We start from the raw sequence: 20,508 nt of genomic DNA on the forward strand, positions 1-20,508 counted from the left end.
AGAAGTAGGATGACATAAAAATGGCACTGCACAAGTGCCTGGACAAGGCATCTCTCTTTTAATAAATAATACAATTACATATAATAAACAAACCTCTACGACAAAATAATTTAAAGGTGAAGCTGTTCATGAACATGCAAAAAAATAATAAAAAAAATACTAAAACTGCCATGCAAAATTTTTTGTTTATTTAAATACATTTTAGCGTTTACACTATTTTGGGGAAATGATTGTGCGTTTAATATTTGAAACAGGAAGAAACGTAACATAATGATTTCTATTTTAAGCGGTGCTGGTGCATCGCGTTAGCTTGTGTTTCCCCATGCTGCTTTGCGTGCAAATTTATTTACGCTGCAAGATTAGCATGGAAACTATGGACCAATTTTGCCCCTGAAATAGGGAACCATCACAAAATGGGGAGGGGGCAGCAAGACGATGACGACGTCTATGCGACACACTGAAGCAGTTTTGTTTATCCAACACGGCAGCAGACACAAAGTTACTTTTGAATGCACCCTTAGATAGTGTTCTATAGTTTTAAATGCAAGTTTATTTTTAAAAAAGTACAGACGCATTTGATAGACATTCTCAGTGCCCAATAAACGGCTCTGGGCATTCGTAAACCACACCTCAAATACGAATAAAATGAGCATGTGGTTCCCAGACCACGTCTCATTCTCTATAAGACTGGTCTGGTGTTAGCCAGGCTAGCATCGGGCTGAATAACACAACAAAACACAAACTCTAACTGTGCATTCACACCAGACGCGGAAGAGGCGGCAAGCACAAGTCAATGCAAAACGCTAATAGGGGTCCGCCCGTCGCGAATGGTTGAAAAATCTAAACTTTGCCGGATATTTGTGCCACGTTAACCAATTAAAAACTTGCTCTAGTAGTGACGTAATTACAGCAAACGAGTCACAAAAGCCCTTTCCATGACGCAAATTTCCGAATTAATGTCTCGAAAGAGTAGAATTTCATGCGCAGCTTTCACGCGCAAGTGAAGCAAGTAAATGTTCAAGTATTTTTGACTACGCTTGCCGGCTCTGACGCATCTGGTGTGAACGCAAAGTAGGAGCTTTCAATATACAAATGTGTTTGACTTCATTCAGCGCCGCAACAACCAACAGGCTGATGACACCAAAGCACCCCGAGAACGCTTGAGAAATCACACAAAGGAGTGCTTTCTAATCGCTCTCGCGGCACCCCGACGTCATCCGCCCGCTGGCCACCGCGACGCTGAATGAAGTCAAACACACCTAGTTGGTAGGTGGGTTCAAATGAAGCTACGCTGCCGATTAGCGTACACTCTAAAAACAAACAGTGCTAAATAGCACTAAAAGTGGTTCTTGGCTCGTAAGAGGAACCATTTTTAGTGCTATATAGCACCTATGAAGCACCTATGAAGAACCGTACAGGTTACCACATATGGTTCTACATCACAATATGGTTCTACACAGGTCCTACACAGGTACTTCATGAGTGTTATATGACACTTAAAATGGTTCCTCTGTGATTACGAGCCAAGAACCACTTTTAGTGCTATTTAGCACTGTTTGTTTTTATAATGAATAAATGCACCCGAATTTGCAGCGCAGATGTTATACTCTAATCACTCTGCGCTGTTTGGAGGGGGCACAAGGGGGGCCAAGCATATTTTGAGGGAGGCCCATGCCCAATGGGTGTCAATGGGTTCCGACAACTGTGTGATTGCCATCATTTATCAAAATATATATTTTTTTGTGTTCACAATGAAGAAACTCATAAAGGTTTAGAACAACAGAATGATGACTAAAGGACTAGAAATATAATCTTAAGTGAATCTGCCATGATACAGTATAACATAATACTGCTTAGAAAGACATATACAAAGACATAATAAACTTCCGTGTGCTCGAGAAAATCAATTTTGGACAGATTTGTAGCATCAGCTTATTTAATCGATCTCTAAAGCATAACAAGTGTTTGAGTTTGGATCAAACATTTCTTTAATACTCACCACTCACCTGCTTTAAACAAAAATATTGACCAACAAATACAACTCTTTAGCCATGTTTATACTATATATAACCTGTATATAAAACACTATCCTTATAACAGTTAGAGCTTTCCACACTTCTTTGATTATCAGGATCTGAAATTAAAGCTTATTATGGTACATAATCAAAGTATTGCTTCACTTGATGCCATAAAAGAACCATATTTGGACCTCCGAATAGCCACTTCTTATAAGATTATTTGAAAGGTAAGGTTGTTAATAGATCAAGAATGGTTTTTCTATGGCATTGTGTAACAGCTTTACTTTATTTCAGTTTGTTTATTGTAATTTTCAGTTTTAATACACTTTCGCTTATTCATACTAAACAAGAGTCTGCAGTCTGCCCTTAATTACAAAGATGTGACCAGACTAAAAGCAAAGTTCATGTTATCAATCGTTCAAACTCTTTCTTACCAGTTGAGCAGATTTTTCTGCATCTCCTTTTCTCCCTCTCTTCTCATTTTTTTTCCGGAAGATTTCCTGCAGCTAAGGACAAAAAAAGTTAACTGAGAGTTGAGTAATAAAACAGTTAAGACGGCTGTTTGAAATCAAACCTGATCTATAATTTATCCACTCACCACAAGAAACTCGCGTTTATCAACCATCTGGTTGCCGTCTGCATCAAACATGTTAAAGGCGATCTTAAAGCCTGCATGCGGCTCTGAAGGAAACACATATACAAAGATTGTTATTTTTTAATTATTGTATAGCAGTCCCTTAACATTATCCCCTGCACAAACAACCCTACTGAAAAATCCAGCTAAGAACAGCATAAGCTGGTAGCTGGTTTTAGCTGGTTTAAGGTGGTTTACGCTGGTCCTCCCAACCTGACAAAGCTGGTCATGCTGGTGGGCCAGCTGGTCTTCCAGCCTGACCAGATAAGTCCAGCTAGACCAGCTAAAAAGTGACCAAAACACAGTTAGACCAGCTTGCTACACCAATGCTGGTTTTAGCTGGATTTTTCAGGCTTAAATCCTAGACTAAAACACATGTTTGAGCTGTCTCAACTAAAAAATACTTGCACTGACAGATCTTTAAATATGCCAGTGCCTTTGATTTGTCTCAAGATACCAGAATCTTATTTTTCTAGGCATGTTTATAAAAGATGCTTAAACATCTTAATGTAGCCCTTTATGGAACGGCTGAAATTCCACAAGGGGGTGTATTTGTTCCTCAGACGTTGCACAATAAACGTGACATCCGAATATATTCATTATAAATCGTGAATGAAAAGTGAGATTCGAACGAATAACCGTTAGTGAATTAATTGTATACACTATTTATATCGTAATTCGGTCAGAAACGTCAAGATTGTGAGATGAACAAATCGTTTTGGATTGAAAGGCTTGGATATTCCATTTCCTTGGTCTTTTGGGGATTTATGAACAATTTGTTTTGGACAATTTTACCGAAGCAGATAAAGGGAAGCTTTTGAAGGTAAGTAAATATCCTAATTCGGCGCCGCCCGGATCAGGTAGCTAACAACTAGATTACAGTTTTATGACTGCTAAAAATCCGTTTAGTGGATCCCCTAAAGTCTAAGCTTTTCAACGATGTGCAGCATGACCGTATATTTTGAAGATTTAATGCTTCAAAGTTACAATGACGCCTCACGTGCAAGGGAGGGGGTGTACCGTGTATGGCACAGTGTTCCTTATCAGGTTAACTAGGCATAGTCCATGGCTTTAGCTAAGCTTGTGAAACCAGGCCTATAAGTTAAAAGGGAAACATTGTCTCAGCGACTCTGAAACATTAAACAAAAATTTCTCAGCATGTGAGAAAAATGACTTTTGTGGTGGCTGCTGTTTGTTTGACCAATGGAAGGTGGTAGTGGTGGGGTGTCAAAAATACTAATTCATTTACTATAAATTAAGTGCTTTAGGAAGGATAAACCACCATATTCTGCCACTAGGTGGCTCAATCAGAGATCTGATCAGAGGTGAAGCCCGTATTTGTATGAAGCTGTTATCACTTTTCTTCACTACTTTTCCTTTCATCACACTCTTCTTGTGTTTTGAACCCTACGAGGAGCCACTCTGTTTTGTTGCCGAAGCAACAGCATGGCACACGTCTGTCCAAAATGTGTGTGTTACAGAGACTTTTACAGCTACGGCTTAGTCAGATGACTGTTCAAAATTGAGAAAATAAATAAATCTCAATTGTATCTCCTAGACATCAATGAGATTCAATGGAAAATAAACTACGATTTTTGCTTAAGTACTGATTTTTAGAGTTTAAATTCATAATAAAAATAAAAAAGTATTTCTTAAAATCTCCCAAGACCAAATTATCTGAGCTATGCCACAAAGCAGGGCCAAATCCACTATAGACATTAAGGGAGACATTGTGTTTAATTCTAACATTATAGTTAATTCTAAAAATACTTATTATATATTTATATTTTTAAATATGTTTAATATAATGCAGGTTGATATCTAAATAAGATATACCTGAGAACTTTAAAGGAAAACATTAAGTTTTTCAACTTACCTCAACTTAGACAAATTAATACATACCTATCATTTTCGATACGTGCACTTAATCTTTGTACAGCGCGTCATGAATGTGTTAGTTTAGCCCCATACAGGGATGAATTTAGAAGCCACCAAACACTTTCATGTTTTCCCTATTTAAAGACTGTTACATTAACAGTTTCAGGAGTAAGTATGGTGGCACAAAATAAAACATTGCGATTTTTAAGTGGATACAAAATAAGAACTATATTGTATGGCGGAACAGCACTTAGTTTGCAGCACTTTGACCTTGGGCACAGTAATATTGACGATTGAGCGAGAGGGTGAGTAGTCAGGAGTGATAATGTTACTGAGCGCCGAGGTCGAAGTGCTGCAAACTAGTCCTCCATACAATATAGTTCTCATTTTTATCAGCTTAAAAAATCGTCAAGTTTTATTTTGTGCCACTATACTTACTCGTGTAACTATTCATAACAGTCTTTAAATAGGGAAAACATGGAAGTGTTTGGTGGCTTCTAAATTCATCCGGGTTTGGATCCTAAGGATAGAATGGGGCTAAGCTAAATGCTAACACATTCACGACGCGCTGTACAAAGATTAAGTGCACGCATTGAATAAAGATAGGTATGTATTAATTCGTCTAAGTTGAGGTAAGAACATAGTAAAATATTGAAAAAAGGTGGGGTTTTCCTTTAAGTCTCTAAGAGCAAATTCTGATCAACAAAATATATGTCTGAGAACAGAAGGGAGAATATTATATGGAAAATTGCAAACTTTATATTTTACATTTATGCATTTCGCAGATAATTTATAAAAAAAAAAACGAATTATCCAATTTGATCCAGCGTGTGTGTTCCCTGGGTTGAACTCCATGACCTTTTGTGCTGCTATGCAACGTTTTACCACCGAGCTATAGCACTATATATGGCACTTGTTTTTATCTTTTTAAATGTGTGTTGTTCCCTGGAAACTGAACCCATGCCCTACCAATTGAGCTACAAGATCATATTTTGTGGGGAGTCTGGGTGGGCCTTGCCTGAATGTGCCACACCATAGATGTAAAACATGCAAGGACCAGAGCTATGGTAGTGATAGAGAGAAGAGGGAGAGAGAAGATGAAGAGATAAAGGTCATACTCACTTGTCAGAATGCATAGCAGAAAGAGATATTCTGTGTAAGCGATGATGCCTGGAAAAGGATATCAAAGGGTCACATCAATTCTCCTAATGTACAGTAACACACTAACAACCCACAAATGGCCCATGTTTTAATCCCTCCTTTCTTTTTAGTCTTTGTCTAAACTAAAAACTCAGAAGGCGGCTCATCTGAAGGTCGGATTAAAATGTTTACTGATTTTCAAAGCTAGGGGCCTCCAGAGATAGATGGAGTCGCGCACTCTTTTCCCTTCTTCTGCTCCAAAACAGAAAAAGAAGAAGACAAGTAATCCCCCCTTTCATGATGATAACATCTAAAAAGGTGCCTCTCGGCTGAAGCGTCCGTCTGCATTTAGCCAACGTTTGGCCCACACACCGAAGCTGAAGCCTTTGACACTGTAAGTGACCACCATGGAGACAGAGGCTGCGTTCAAAGGCTTCTGTTTGGATAAGGGCGCTCCAGAAGCATCCGTCAGGTCTGAGAGATGTGCCCCATTTAGACAGGGAACTGTCCCTGCTTTTGTTCCATTCGTGAGAAAGAGTACGGGGTAAAAGAGAAGGCGAGAGAGAGAGAGAGCGGCAGAAAAAGCGAAACGACACAAAGAGAGGTGGGCTGATGGAACGATGGAGGTTCTGTTATGTAAAGGCGACAGGGGAGGGCTGGGAGAAGGGATAAGTTTTCCTACACCTCCACTGAAAGTGTTCCTCTCCACAGCTTCTGTGTGAAGGGGGACATCGAGACATTAGGAGACACAGAGATAGTTCAGGGTGAGTGGACAGAGTGTTACGGGACACTGCCCGTGCGCCTTCGGGAGTCAAAACCTGACACTGAAAAATCAACCCAACACCAAGTCTCACACACTCACTCAAGCAATACAGACGCATTCATAGTCCGCTAAGCAAAATGACTCCAGCCCGAGGAGACAATTCGAGTCGATATACGTGAGAAACTCTGATTGTTTAATGGAAAAATTGTAGCATTTATTTATTTATGGCTTATAACAATCTCATATTATTTTTATACAAGGAAGTAGGTGAAAATTTTAAGTGTGTGGTATAGTATGTAATATTGTTTACTGAGAATCTTTCTTATGTTTGATAAAAAAATAGGGGTTTCCTATGGCTTAAGAGGTCATAAATAACTATATATTTAAGCATTTGGCACTTTCAGTGCTTTCCTTCTATCAGTTTTTTTTATTAATTATATCTAAAGTATGTTTTCACAAGACTTTTTTAAGATGTAAAATAAATCTTTGGTGTCCCCAGAGTACATATGTGAAGTTCTAGCTCAAAATACCATATAGTATTATTATAGCATCTTAAAATTGCCACTATGTAGGTGTGAGCCAAAATATGCCGTTTTGGGAGTGTCATTTTTAATGCAAATGAGCTGATCTCTGCACTAAATGGCATTGTCGTGGTTGGATAGAGTATATTAAGGGGCGGTATTATCCCCGTCTGAAATCACAAGAGGAGCCAAATTTCAATGACCTATTTTTTCACATGCTTGCAGGGAATGATTTACTAAAACTAAGTTACTGGGTTCAAGGTTGTCTAGAAGCACTGGGGACCCAATTATAGCACTTAAACACAAAAAGTCATATTTTCATTAATGTCAACTTTAATTAAAGAGTCTAAATTGTTTCAATTGTGTTTGACAACTTGAGGGCCAAGGGTCCAGCATTCATATACGGTCATTCATAACAAATTCAAGTAGGCTACATTAATATATATCTACAAGTTTCTTTAAACGTGGTTTCCATGGGATGAAATTACTTCCATGCTTTATTTTTATAAGGTGCAGCTATAGGTGCAGTTTTGACCAGAGCTCCTTAAAGGTGGGGTAAGCATTTTCTGGTAAACCCTTTTTTGATAGGTCCGCCCAACACATACGGATGCATCCACAACATAGGCAACGACTATGGTGGAATCTGCTGTGCTGAGGGTATGATGTCATAAGTAAGTAAAACACTGTGCGTTACTATGGTAATCCAGGTCCAATGTGTTTTGGTAGTACTGTGCCTGGAAACAGGAGACATAAGCTGAATCCGAAACCACCTAGTTCCCATAGTAGGTGAGGAGAGGAGTATGTCCGAATTTATACTATTCGAAAAACAGTAAGAGAAAAGCACCCGGATAACCTACTACTTCCGGTAAGATCCCAAAGGGTTCAATCGATTGCCACTTTACTATCCTGTGACACTCGGGAAAAGAGTTATCCAATAAAGAAGGAGACACTTTGTTTTATTTTTAAAATATCTGAAAGTGGTAACATGGCTCTATTAAAATGCAAATACCAACATGATTTCACGGAAAGTCGTGTTAGTCACGCAAAATTTGATTTATTTATTCGTGTCCAGGCACGAAATTGTGCTTTTTTTGTGCCTTGAGCACGAATGTCTCCCCTGCGCCACGCGCACAAACTTCTACAAATTGTTCTTCGTGTCCGTGACTTTCCCTTTTGTGTTATTCTATGCATTGCCTTCTAACTTCCCCCCCACTTTTAAATCATTGTTGCTTAGGGTTGGGGTAGATTTGGGGTTTGGGTGTACTTTAATTATGTTTTTCTTCCGCTTTTAAAATTATTCTTGCCTGTAGTTGGGGTTAGAGTTCGGGTTTGGGTTAGGATGTCTGAAAATGTAACAGAAAGTGATTCTAACCCCAACCCCAAGCAACAATGATAAGAAAACTGGAAAAAACAATGAGAAAACAAAACATAAAAGGAAACGAAAAAGAAAGTCGTGCCACGGACACAAGAAACCACCCATAGAAACCCGTGCGAGTGTCATGAAAAAGACATTCGTGCTCAAGGCACGAAAAAGCTGAATTTTGACACAAATAAATTAATAAAATTTTGCGCGGCTATAACATGACTTTCCGTGAGATCAGTCTGGCAAATACACACATATAACATTTGTCCATTGTGGTTAAATTGCGCTTGTTTAACGTCATTCCAGTTAACAACTAACTTCTTGTTATGACAACGTATGATGTGATGTATCTACATAGTGCATGTATACATCCGAATTTATTCATACTATCCATATTCAAACTATATAGTAGGCTACCTTCTGTTGTAACAGTCGATATAGGTATTTATTTAATTCAGTACCTACTGTCACAGTATGCGATTTCGGATGCAGGGTGCGTGCACATATTGCAGGTTCAAAGCCTTGCAGTAGCGCAAGTAAGTGTCCTTGCTTGATTTTTTTCACCAGTATTTGAAAGATCCCAACAGAGATTTGATAGAACTGGGTGCTCTCTACTCCCCATCATTCGTAGACACGCCCCTTACTGTTGATTGGCCACAAGTGTTTGGTACTCAGTCCAACAGAATTTTATAAGGACCCAAATTTAAAATTGGTAGTCACATGACGACCCATCACAGCACCAGGGTGGTTTATTTTACCTCAAAACAAGGTTTATTGTGCTTAATATCAATCATAGACTGGGAAGTATTGTATAGAAGCACAGAAATAAAATGTTGGCATCTGTTTGCTCTAATCTAGTTAACTTCTATCAAGTCACAAATGACTTTTGACATCCAAAGCAAAACTAATGCTGTTTTAACTAGTGATGCACGATGTATCGGCCGCCGATATTTATCGGATATTTATAAGGAGGCCGATACCGATTGTTTATTAATTAACTGCATAAAGAAATCCATTATATGTAAAAAAAAAATGTGTTAATGTTGTTAATAAAATAAATGCTGAATAGCAAAAACCACCTTTGAAGGTTGTCATGCTGTCTTATTATATTTGTTTTAGCTTAATTTGTGCCTCTCTTATTATGTTGGTCAGTTGAATGTTAATTAGATCCAATCCATGTTCAGTTAAAAATAATTTGATGCAGAAATAAACTAGCTAATAGACCAACTGTATAGTATTGTATACAAGTGTTTAATATCGGCATCGGTATCGGCCAGAAGTTGTCTGTTTAAATTGTTATCCGTATCGGCCAAAAAAATCCTATCGCTGCATCCCTAGTTTTAACTAGTTGGTTTTATTTGTATTATTTGCATTTAACGTTGAATTTTTGAGTCAAGACTCGACATTTGAAAAGTACTTTTTTTCTCTTTAGAATGAGCATATTCTGCGAAAGAGCAAGGAAAAATCATACTTTAAAGAAATGACATCTTGCAAAACATCTGCCTAATGAATAATTGGGCTTAGAACTAAAAAAAAGGTTTAATTTCCTTGCATTTCTCAAAGTCAAAAGTCCATACTATAGCACATAAAAAACCCAAGTCAACTTTTGAACTTCCCAAGACTCATTCAAGTAGCTTTCCCTCATGCTGGATGCCTCTTAGAAACCGCTCCTCCGAGACCAAAGTGCATCCATGGATTTTGTTAGCATAGCTTCCTCGATTAACATCTGCATGCTATCATTACCACGGTTCGACATCAGACGCAGTGTCGAGTCTCCACATCAGTGAAACCAGCGCGATAATGTACTGCCGCCAATTTAAGGTGACGATTTCAAAAACTGTAATTACTATGAGGAAGAGCAGAATTCAGGGGGTTTATTTTTAGCATCCAGCTGGAGTGTAAAGAGGGTGGGGTGTGTTTGTTATAATTATCACCGCTGGGAATTAGCTTGTGGTGTGAGCAAGCCATGTTACGGAGGCCACAAGCAAATACTTTAATTGCGGCTGCGCTCTTCAAGAGCTGCTTCACTCTTGTGGTTAACTGATTTAAATGTATTTACTTAAAGTTGTCATTCTGCTCTGTATTTAGGTTTTCGTCTTCGTTTTTGTATGCAGGCATGTGTTTTGCCTGGAGAATGTATGTTTCACTGGTCCCAGTGAGAGAGGAATTGAAAACAGTAAAGCAGAGTGAGAGAAAAGGAGAAAGGGGGTAGAGAGAGGTAGGGAGTGAATAGAGTTATTTTTATGAGTGATCACACAAAGTAAATGCCTCAGGCCCAGGCTTCACTGGTGCTTGACTGGTACCCACAGAGGAGAGCGAGAGAGAGAGAGAGAGAGAGAGAGAGAGAGAGAGAGAGAGAGAGAGAGAGAGAGAGAGAGAGAGAGAGAGAGAGAGAGAGAGAGAGAGAGAGAGAGAGAAAGCGAGGGCAGGATCGAGAGATGCAAGGGAAAAAATCATAATACTAAAATACTGTAGGAAACTGGGTTTGAATGCCTGTATAGGCTTCTGTGCAGTAGACATAGATATAAATGTAAGACAGTGGATTTTTATCTCTAAATAGTTATTTATATTAATTGAAGATTAAAAGAATTTCTTGGCACTCCAGAAAAAATATTACATTATACAATAAAAATATCATGACTAAATTGTTTTAATCGTTGCATTTACTTTTTAATTTTTTTAAATTTGATCTGAAACGTTATGTTTGCTCTCTTTAAATTTCCTCTTGTTGCACTTGTAGTATATAAAAAATAATGGGTTGGTATTACCCCAAATATTTGGTAAATATTGGACATAACCAACTGTTGGGTTATAAATAAACCTATGCTGGGTTGTTTCAGTCAAAATACTGGGCTGTTTTAACCCATTGTTGGGAAACAAAATTGTCATACAGTTTTTTTTAGAAACCATCAGTTGGTTCTGTCCAATATTTACCCATCCCTGGGTTAAAGCATTTACATAACTCGTCTGGGTAATATACTAATGCCGCAATAGCTAGCCTGTCTGGAACCGAGCATATATTAAAATACTGTGTGACACTTCCATTACATGTGAATGTCCCCTATACGCTAATAGGATTTTGTTTCTCTCTCCCTGTCTCGTCCTCGAACCCAAGGACATTGAGACAAACAGACCCAGTTCCAGCTGCCGTGGAGGTCAACACACCAATGATCTACTGGTCGTACTTCAACGTGATGCCCAGCTGATGCCTGACCAATGACTACGATTGAACCCGTATGTCCAAAACGGTTACTTTTCAGGAAGTGAAAAAAACCCCACCGTATTTCAAAAGCAGTTGAATGTAGCGTTGTCATACCAAGCGTGCCACACAAGCCCTGAAAAGTGAAGCCAAAACGTCTCGATCGCCCCCCAGTGACTGGTCCCAGTATAGGTCATAAACCCTGCCTCCCCATGTTATTCAATGGGACTTGAGACCAACTAAAAATTTTTATAACACTTCAATTATCTTTTTTCCGAAGCTGGTTCCTGCCATTAACTGTAGTTTTTATCACGCTGATGTAAATTTAAATGTTTGTTTTTAAAATAAGTTTGTTTTTAGTTAGTTATTTAATGATATAAAAACGATGGTGTACGTCATAATTGACAGCTGTGATACCGTAATTTTGTCACTCCCAGACCTACGTCTGGCGTCAGGGGGAAACGTTTAGCTTGATGAAGGAAAGACATTAGTCTCACCAGGCTATCCTGGGCGGGAGATACACGGCGTGATTGACAGCTTTGACACCAAATGGATATACGTGAAAATCAGATGACATGATTTCACAACTTTTCATTGGCCATTTAGATATGTGAAGCATACTGTATATGGAAATAAACCTGGACATTAAATCCGTCAAAAAAATCTCAAAATTGGCAAAATGGACACATGTGGTTTTCATCGGACAGCGACGATATATATCTCCCAAGGTTTTTTCCCTCCTAGGACTTTTTGTTCATCCCAGGCTAAAAAAGTTGGGAGGTTTTTCTCCTAGAGGTTTTTTCAACTCGGGGAGTCAGCTGACATTGGCTAAACATAGCACCCTTTTTTATACGATACATTATTAATACGCTCACTTGTAAAGTTTATTCATAGCCGCTGTATTTTGCTATTGTCTGTCGATTTTTCTGTGTTTTCCCATGCTTCAATTAATGTAACGCTGCTTTGACACAATTGCCAATTGTGAAAGCGCTACATAAATAGAATTGAATTGAAAATTGAATTGAATTAACCAACTAAAAAATGTTTAGAGTTTACACATAACAAAAGTTAAATGAGTTGGGGATATTGTTTCATGTCAACTACGTAATCAATTAGACTGGCATATTAAGAATAATGACAACAAAACTCACCTCGCTCACGAAGGTTTCGGAACAGCTTGGACGTTCCTTTCCACACGGGTGGAGTGTCGGACAAGATCTTTTCCAGCTCCTAAATAAATAATTGTAACAATCAAAACATTCAATAATGTACTTTATACTGAAATGCAAACCTTAAGCTGATCAATGAATAACACATTTATACTTCAAACTAAATAACAGATTCACATTAGCAACAGATTGACATTAGCAAGAGATTCACATCAGACCTGTTTAGTGAGTGACCTCCAAGGTTTCTTGTCTAAATGAAAAGGAACACAGGGGCATCCAGAGACAGATAAAGAGAAACATAAAAGAAACAGAAAGTGGGTGGGCAGTGAGATAACATCAGGATGGGGGTCCCATACCAATATGTTTTCTATGGCATGAGAACACAGCAACAAAGTACTCATCCTCTGTTACAGCAAACCCTTTTAAGGTATAACAGGCCATGATATTTAACAATCAGACAAAACAACTTAATTAACTATGGTTTAGACTTCTGACATCAATGCATATCTTGTTCTTTTCCCTAATGCTTTTCTACTGTGTTACTGTATGTATTGTGTCACTTCAAAGCATAACAGACATGTAAACCAGCAAACTAATAATTGAACACTACTGTGCATAAGCACAGCTTTGATCTGCAAAGATACGAGTTTAGTTTATTATGCAGCCTACCTGAAACCCATTTAATATATTAAGGACTATCAATACACTGATGTGTCAAGAACCTTGCAATCTAATATTTCCTATATAAGTAACTCTGACTCCAGATTAATAACATATACAAATTTAAAACTAATCCATACTAAAACATTATTTCTTCTAAAAATTTCATTATTGTAGGATTTATGCAAACTGCAAATTAATTATGAATTCCAACTTGATGGTTCACATTGCAAAACATAATATGCAGCTACATAAGAAAGTGGTCTAGATTTGTCATGTGATTACTGACCTTCAGATTGTCAATAAAACAAATCTGTCACATTTATAAATCAGATTTAACTGATGTGTGAACATAGCACAGTCTGTATTTTGAATCATTAAAGATGATCAATATAAATTGATACAACAAATGTACTCACTTCGGGGCTCGCTCATGGTGACCGACTCAATGAAGTTTTGAGGAGTCATGTACAGCTGCCCCTCATACTCCACTGAGCTGAATAGACGAAATCGATGCTCATGAGACGACATGTAGACATCGCTTTCATCAAAATCAAACGGCTGAACCTGCAAAAATCAACCACAATTCATAAAATCAAATCGCTTATAGTTTCAAAGCAAAACTTTACTTATAGATTTCAAAGCCAGTTTTCTAATCTTTGCAGTGAAGCTGATTTGTCAATTCAGGATAAATACAACAATTTTAAGGACATTAAAAGGTCATGTGGCATTTTTGGTGTCATATGATGTCATATTGTAACATGTTGTGTGACAATGTTCATCTAACAATAACTTTATTATTTTTAAAAATGTAACATTAAGGTGAGAGTAATTGTCATATCAGACTGAACCAACTATTTTACATCCAAATTACCATGTAAGCAAATAGCACAAAATAATTTTTATATAAATATATATTTGTACAGCATTAGACAGAAACAATGACTGACACTGAAAAAAATTATTATGATTATTATGGATTATTATTGTTAAGTTCTAGGGTGTTTAGTTAAAGAGTAAAGCAAATGAATGCAAATCTAGATACATAATTATCTTATTGTGTGATTACATATGGCCTGACTTTCAAATAAATCAAAATATACTAATCAACATTTTAAAAAAGTTAACCAAAGTTGTCCTAAGAAAAGAGTGGGCATTGGGTATTGGTTGAAGACCATTTTATGAAAGGTTTGATCCACTTCAAATGTTGACTAGTGTATATGTTTAAAGTAAACAAATATAGGGATTACATTTTAAAAATAAAAGTGGCCATAATTATGGAGTTGTTTCTTAATTGATTCATTTGTTTGTCAATATTAACTAAAATGACCACAAAGCCTTAATGTGTTAATGTGTAGTCAAAAACATCAATATATCAAAAACATCAATACAAAGAGTGATCAATAAACATCAATCAAAGATTGACTTCAGTAGTTCAGACTATTGAAAATGATTATTGTTCTCTTTATGATGTTTTTCTTTTGAATATGCATTTATATATCAATGCAATAAAAAAATTAAACTGTTTAATCTCTGTACAGACAAAATCAATAGCCTACTATAAAATGCTATCTATAGTGTGATCAAATACACAAGGATAAATGTTTATGGTTATTTAAAGATCAATGCATACATATATACATGCATGCAAACATAAAAACAAAACTTACTGGAAACTAAATTTGGATGTGTATCAAAATATATATTTTTTGTCTTTTATAGCCTAAACGCTAATGGGGTAAGGGTTAGCTATGTTTGACAGGTCACACTATGATGCAGTACAGATTAGTGCATGAATAGCTGTACTGAGGAGGATATCTAAGAAAGTGAACGTCATCATTTCAGCACCGTCACTGAGGAGAGCGCCCCTCCATCCTGCAGCATCATCATCTCCAGCACTGCGCACTGTCATAGCCGCATATATGAAAGCATTACGCGTATTTCATCAACGCACGTGTGTACCAAAACAAATAAATATAATGCACAGAAGTTAACAATAGCTGCTGCAGCTTGTAACCTGTAGTTGCATATTATGGCAATGAGGAACTACTGCCAGGAAAAATTGAATAGCAGTGTTACGTGGCACCGAGAACAGTGCGTACAGTCATACTGTACCTTCTCCCTTGCGGATACAGCAGGCAGTGAAGGCAGCAGAGCCCGACAGGCAGTCCCGTTTACAAGGGCTTTCCTCCATTTAAATGTATGCATTTCTGAATAGAAATAATATGCAACCGCTCCTCCGGCGGCAACGCCTACAGCGACAGCTGTTCCTCTGCGTACGCATCGGTTATCCCTTACCGGAGACCGAAAAAGGGCTGAAGACGGAGACAAACTCCTAAATATGACTGCTAGTCTGCGCATAGCGGCCATTATTGTCGGTATGACTGAATTTGTGCAAGATACGAATTCTCATTCACGCATCGCGAGAAGTGTCGGGATCACCAGAGGCAGTCGCGTGCTTGAGAAGTCCACGAGTAAATGCTATATGTGCTCTAGTAAACGATAAACTTGTGAGAATTTTACATCTATTAAACATTTTGATATTATTTTTTGAGATAATTTTAGTCCTTTCAAATTGTATAATCTAATTACACAGTTTAATCTCAATGTGATGCGCAAATGCAGTTATCATGCATCGTACAAACAAGTAATACTGTATTATAGTGATGAATACACTTTGTTAATGTATAGTAAATTAATGAATTAATAAATCAAGAAATGCTACTTCAAAATAAATAAGTGAAATTGACAATTTAGTAAATACTGCAGTATGTTTAATGTATGATTAAAATTCACTTGAAAGCGCACATCTGCTCTGTAGTGCGTTTCAAAAGTCCGATCAAAGCCTACGATGCTTTCATGAAATCCTGAGTTTTTAGTTTGCTCAGAAAACTGTCAATGTCACTACTAAACCTGGCATATAACTGACATCTCTATTGTAAGTGGTCGATCCGCTGCGCCTGTGAATTGATCCTGATCTAGCTGGCCACATTGATTTTAGTTTAAGGTATTTTTGGATATCATAAATACTAATGAGCTAAGGGGAACGACGTGGGAGAAAGTGTCCCATGAGAGAAACTTTGATAAATCACCTATGGAAGTGATCTAACCTCCTGAGACAATTGTGGAAAATAAAAAGTAAAATTGTTTACATGAATATTACAACTAGGGCACGAGAAACATAACAATCTTTGCAAAGATAGTTGCCTTATGCTGCATGCGTTCAAAAATATCTTTATTATATCTATATTCTATAATATTATAACATTAATAAATGTTATCACATTGATCCGAAACATACAAAGCGCACCTTTTAGTGACCGTATGATCACAGTGCAATTATATGCTTATATATTAAAACATAGTGTCCATTGCAATAAACAAAATGTAATATCTGGAGAACCCTAAGCACCTCTCCTGGTTTAAAATAATAACGCAAATAACCTTTTATGCAACTTTGAGGCAAGTTCTTAGCTTCTGGGCAGGAAAATTTCTATATCAATCATTCTTAGTATCAACGATTTAGCATCAAACAATTCGCGTTACCTTTGTGTTAATGATCCATCTTCGCGTAATGAAGAAAAGCCAACTCTTCCCTTTAAATCTTTGATCTCTGATATCTTTGATACTGTTACTGGAAGTGTTCAAAGGCATTGACATCAGTCAGGGTTGACAGTGCATTGATGCCGTTTGCACAGATGTGCAGGTTGTTTTGACTTTTTTACAGCCACATGCGCACTTTATTGAACGGCCATATAAATTTACACCTGCAAAGTTTGAACTTAAGCTGTATAAGCTGCAAATCAAGAACAGGACTCTGACGTTTTTGGCACCGACAATATAATAACGCGCACACGCACGCACATACACCTTAAAGACTTGGCTTACTCTCCCTCTCTCTCTCTCTCCCTCCCTGTCTTACTCTGGTTCTCTGTCGAGCACCGCCCCCTTTCCTTTTTTCCTCCTTGGCTTCCACCTGCTTCCCACTAGAGGTTCGCCAGAGCGTCAGTGCGCGTAAACCCCGGGGAACGAAACGGATCGGTGCGCATCCCTCTTATCCATACTGCACTTTTCTTTTGCGCGTTACAAAGATCGTCATCTTCACACTGGTCTCGTGTCTTCTGCACAATCTTTCTTTCTTTACTTTTATCATAATCCATCAATGGAATAAACGCGGGGATGCAGATGAAACCCATCATCAAAGACGACAGAAGCGGAGGATCAAACGATTACGGAGTTATGTTTCAAACAGTCATCTATAAAGGGCTCCATTAGCATATGTCAAGAGGGCATTTACATAAGGGCCATATTTAGGCTGGTGTCTCAGAGCAGAGCCAGTCACATTCAGCACGCTGAGAGCACCAGAGGAGCCGCATAAGCCTGCGTGTTGGAGTGCGTAATACAAGTGTGTTGGATACAGAGGGGACCGGAGCAAAGGGGAGTAGCCTGAGAAGGTCGAGAGAGCATGTGCTAAACCGAGAGAGAGAGAGAGAATCGGATGTAAACGCGCATTGACTGTAAAGCCGCAACCAGTGACTGCGCAAAACACAAGGGAGAGAGAGAAACCACAAGGGCTGTGCTGTCCGTACGGTAACTTTTCTTCCGGTGGTTGTTTTTGAGTGTCGGTGATGGGTGCAGTCGGTGAGCTGGTGGGCAGCTTCTCTCACGGCTTGGAAACCTTTGGGCACGGGTCTCATTTCGTCCTGACGCCCCCTCGGGACTCCGGTGCTCTGATGAACGAGCACATCGTCTCCGCGGAGCGCCTGTCACGCAGCACTTCACCGGACCTGACGCATCTGAAAGGGATCCTCCGGCGACGGCAGCTCTACTGCAGGACCGGGTATCACCTCGAGATATTACCGGACGGCGTAGTGCAAGGCACGAGAAAAGACCACAGCAGATTTGGTAAGTGTTGATTTATTAACATTTTACATGAATATAGGTTACTGTAAACCTATTACCTTTTGTACAATATAACAAAATGAAAATGCAAAAATTAAATTATAATTAACCACAACTGTAATATTGTAACAGGACAGCAACATTATATAGCAAGAAAAAATGTGCAAGATAAGTGAATTAAGTAGGCCAGTTAGATGCCACTATTGCAGGTGCACATGTGATATCACATGGCTCATCCTGCTCTCTCAACTGAAAACTAACAGCTGTGCTTTTCTCCCATGCAGGTATATTGGAATTCATTAGTCTCGCCGTAGGAATGGTGAGCATCCGTGGTGTGGATAGCGGATTGTATCTTGGAATGAACAGCAAGGGCGAACTCTATGGATCTGTAAGTATTCAATATGGAAATATCCAAATACTTCAGCAACCCCAAAATTAATTTCATTCATAGCCTGCCTTTGCTAAACTCAGAGCGTGATTTATGACACAATTCGAATGCAATTTCAAATAGCCTTTGGACATGGTTTATTCTTCTCTTTGTATTTGTGCTGTGTGATTAACCTCTGTCTCTCTCCCTCTCTCTCTCTTAGGAAAAGCTGACAGCAGAGTGTGTGTTCAGAGAGCAGTTTGAGGAGAACTGGTACAACACCTACTCCTCCAACCTCTATCGGCATGGCGAGCGAGGGTCTCACTACTACGTAGCTCTCAACAAAGATGGGACGTCTCGAGACGGAGCCCGCTCACGGAGGCACCAGCGCTTCACGCACTTCCTGCCCCGGCCCGTGGATCCGGAACGTGTTCCCGAGCTTTACAAGGAGATACTAGGCCACAGCTGAAACCACTGAACATTAAACTCAAACCAAAAAAATCGCACCTGCATGCTCTTCATCACCCCGGAGTCTGCTGAGATCTCTCCAGCCAGACCTGTCTCGGGAGACAGCGGAGGAGCTGGGGGAAGAGGTCCTTTTCTGCAGCCAAGGTCGGAGCGATACGGGAGATGGAAAGTGTTTAAGAAATCAGGAACAAGATATCTGGACTTTGGATAGTTCCTGGAGACACAGGCACTGTACTGGATCCATATACTGTACCTTCTGTATGTAGGGCACAGGGGATATTGGATTAGGAGGGAGCTAAATTTCCACTGGTGGACTGCTTGCCAGAGAATGATGGACAACCGTACTACTGAAAATTCTAGAAGGCTTCTGAAGGAATTCTGCGTTATGCTTTTTGAGATTTCATACTATATTTTAACACTGGCATGGACAAGCGGGAGACATAAAACTCCTCAGAACATTTCTCTTTAGCTCCTTTAATTTATGTTTTTTAAAGATATTTATTTTATATATTTATTTATTTTGAAAGGTATATTTTTACAAGAATATATGCAAGATGTAACACGACGTCACAAGAGCTTTATTTTCTACCACTATAGACAGCGAAACTTCTATCTAGATATAGAACTACTGAAGAAAGTATTTTGTTTTCAGTTGTATCAGCGTTCCATGCGGTCCCATGTGTTTGTTTATCCCTCATGTCATTAAACCAGATTCATAAAAGCCTGAGAATGTTCCAGAAATCACCTGGGAATTAAACAGTTCAAATTATTGCACTTTGTTGTGTCTCTCATTTAAAAACAACATAAGGTCACCTGTCATAGGTGAATGGTTATTGAATTTCATTTTATAGGTTGACTTTAAAAGAAACGCAGCAGATTCTCATCGATCTTTTGCAGTAGATTAAAATAAAGCTTCGTTCCCAATTAAAACAGTACTTAAATGCCTAAATAGTTATGCTAAAAAGTGCAGATGTAAGCCGAATTTATATAAATTGCTAAAAATGCATTTCATGCTTCAGCATCCTTTCGCTTTTCTTTCTCTCATCCATTTTCCTGCTCTCCCAAACACCCTGCTGTTAAAAGGGCTAACATTAAAACACAATGACCTAAAAACTATTTCCCCTCCCTTTTTCTCCCTACGGCAAACTTCTCAAGTGACATCTTGGTCTGCAGCTTTGGCCCGCAGGAAGCCCTCCACAAAGTGGTCTTTTCTTGTGCTAAGTGTCTTTTTGAGACCCATTCACCAGCATTCATGCTAGATTCTGGGAGGGCGACTCTGCTGTAGTGTATACGTTTGTTGACCCGGGGCAGGTGGAAGTGCTCTTAGGATATATGAGGTCATTTTAAAACTGAGACGGCATCACGTGTGGCCATGACTGCACTCACTGCTTTGTGTTATCCTCTTTCTCGCTTTCTGTTTCATCTC

At 38.6% G+C, this 20,508-nt stretch overlaps 2 protein-coding genes across 9 annotated transcripts in view; one reads left to right on the forward strand and one right to left on the reverse strand.

Annotated features, from left to right (window-relative positions):
• The window catches only part of micu3a (mitochondrial calcium uptake family, member 3a), a 40,890-nt gene extending 23,868 nt beyond the window's left edge, over nucleotides 1-17,022 (reverse strand). For 3 of the 8 annotated variants that reach the window (XM_073865733.1, XM_073865722.1, XM_073865727.1), the window contains exons 1-7: nucleotides 15,461-15,797; nucleotides 13,765-13,912; nucleotides 12,904-12,935; nucleotides 12,668-12,746; nucleotides 5,653-5,700; nucleotides 2,617-2,699; nucleotides 2,453-2,524 (exon numbers count right to left, since the gene is read on the reverse strand). In XM_073865733.1, coding sequence (XP_073721834.1) covers nucleotides 2,453-2,524; nucleotides 2,617-2,699; nucleotides 5,653-5,700; nucleotides 12,668-12,746; nucleotides 12,904-12,935; nucleotides 13,765-13,912; nucleotides 15,461-15,715 — 717 coding nt within the window. In that variant the 5' untranslated portion in view covers nucleotides 15,716-15,797. Of the gene's footprint in view, nucleotides 1-2,452; nucleotides 2,525-2,616; nucleotides 2,700-5,652; nucleotides 5,701-12,667; nucleotides 12,747-12,903; nucleotides 12,936-13,764; nucleotides 13,913-15,460; nucleotides 15,800-16,891 lie in introns of those variants that run through there. The other 5 variants (XM_073865742.1, XM_073865713.1, XM_073865740.1 and 2 more) reach the window with 4 other exon arrangements.
• Nucleotides 17,023-17,042: 20 nt separating this feature from the next.
• Nucleotides 17,043-19,845, forward strand: fgf20a (fibroblast growth factor 20a). The gene is made up of 3 exons (XM_055205724.2): nucleotides 17,043-18,250; nucleotides 18,532-18,635; nucleotides 18,838-19,845. Exons 1-3 carry the CDS (start codon nucleotides 17,974-17,976, stop codon nucleotides 19,081-19,083), a joined length of 627 nt encoding a protein of 208 aa, XP_055061699.2. The 5' UTR covers nucleotides 17,043-17,973; the 3' UTR covers nucleotides 19,084-19,845.
• The last annotated feature ends 663 nt before the right edge of the window (nucleotides 19,846-20,508 follow it).

The sequence above is a fragment of the Misgurnus anguillicaudatus genome, chromosome 3, assembly GCF_027580225.2.
Source record: "Misgurnus anguillicaudatus chromosome 3, ASM2758022v2, whole genome shotgun sequence".
Lineage (NCBI taxonomy): Eukaryota > Metazoa > Chordata > Actinopteri > Cypriniformes > Cobitidae > Misgurnus > Misgurnus anguillicaudatus.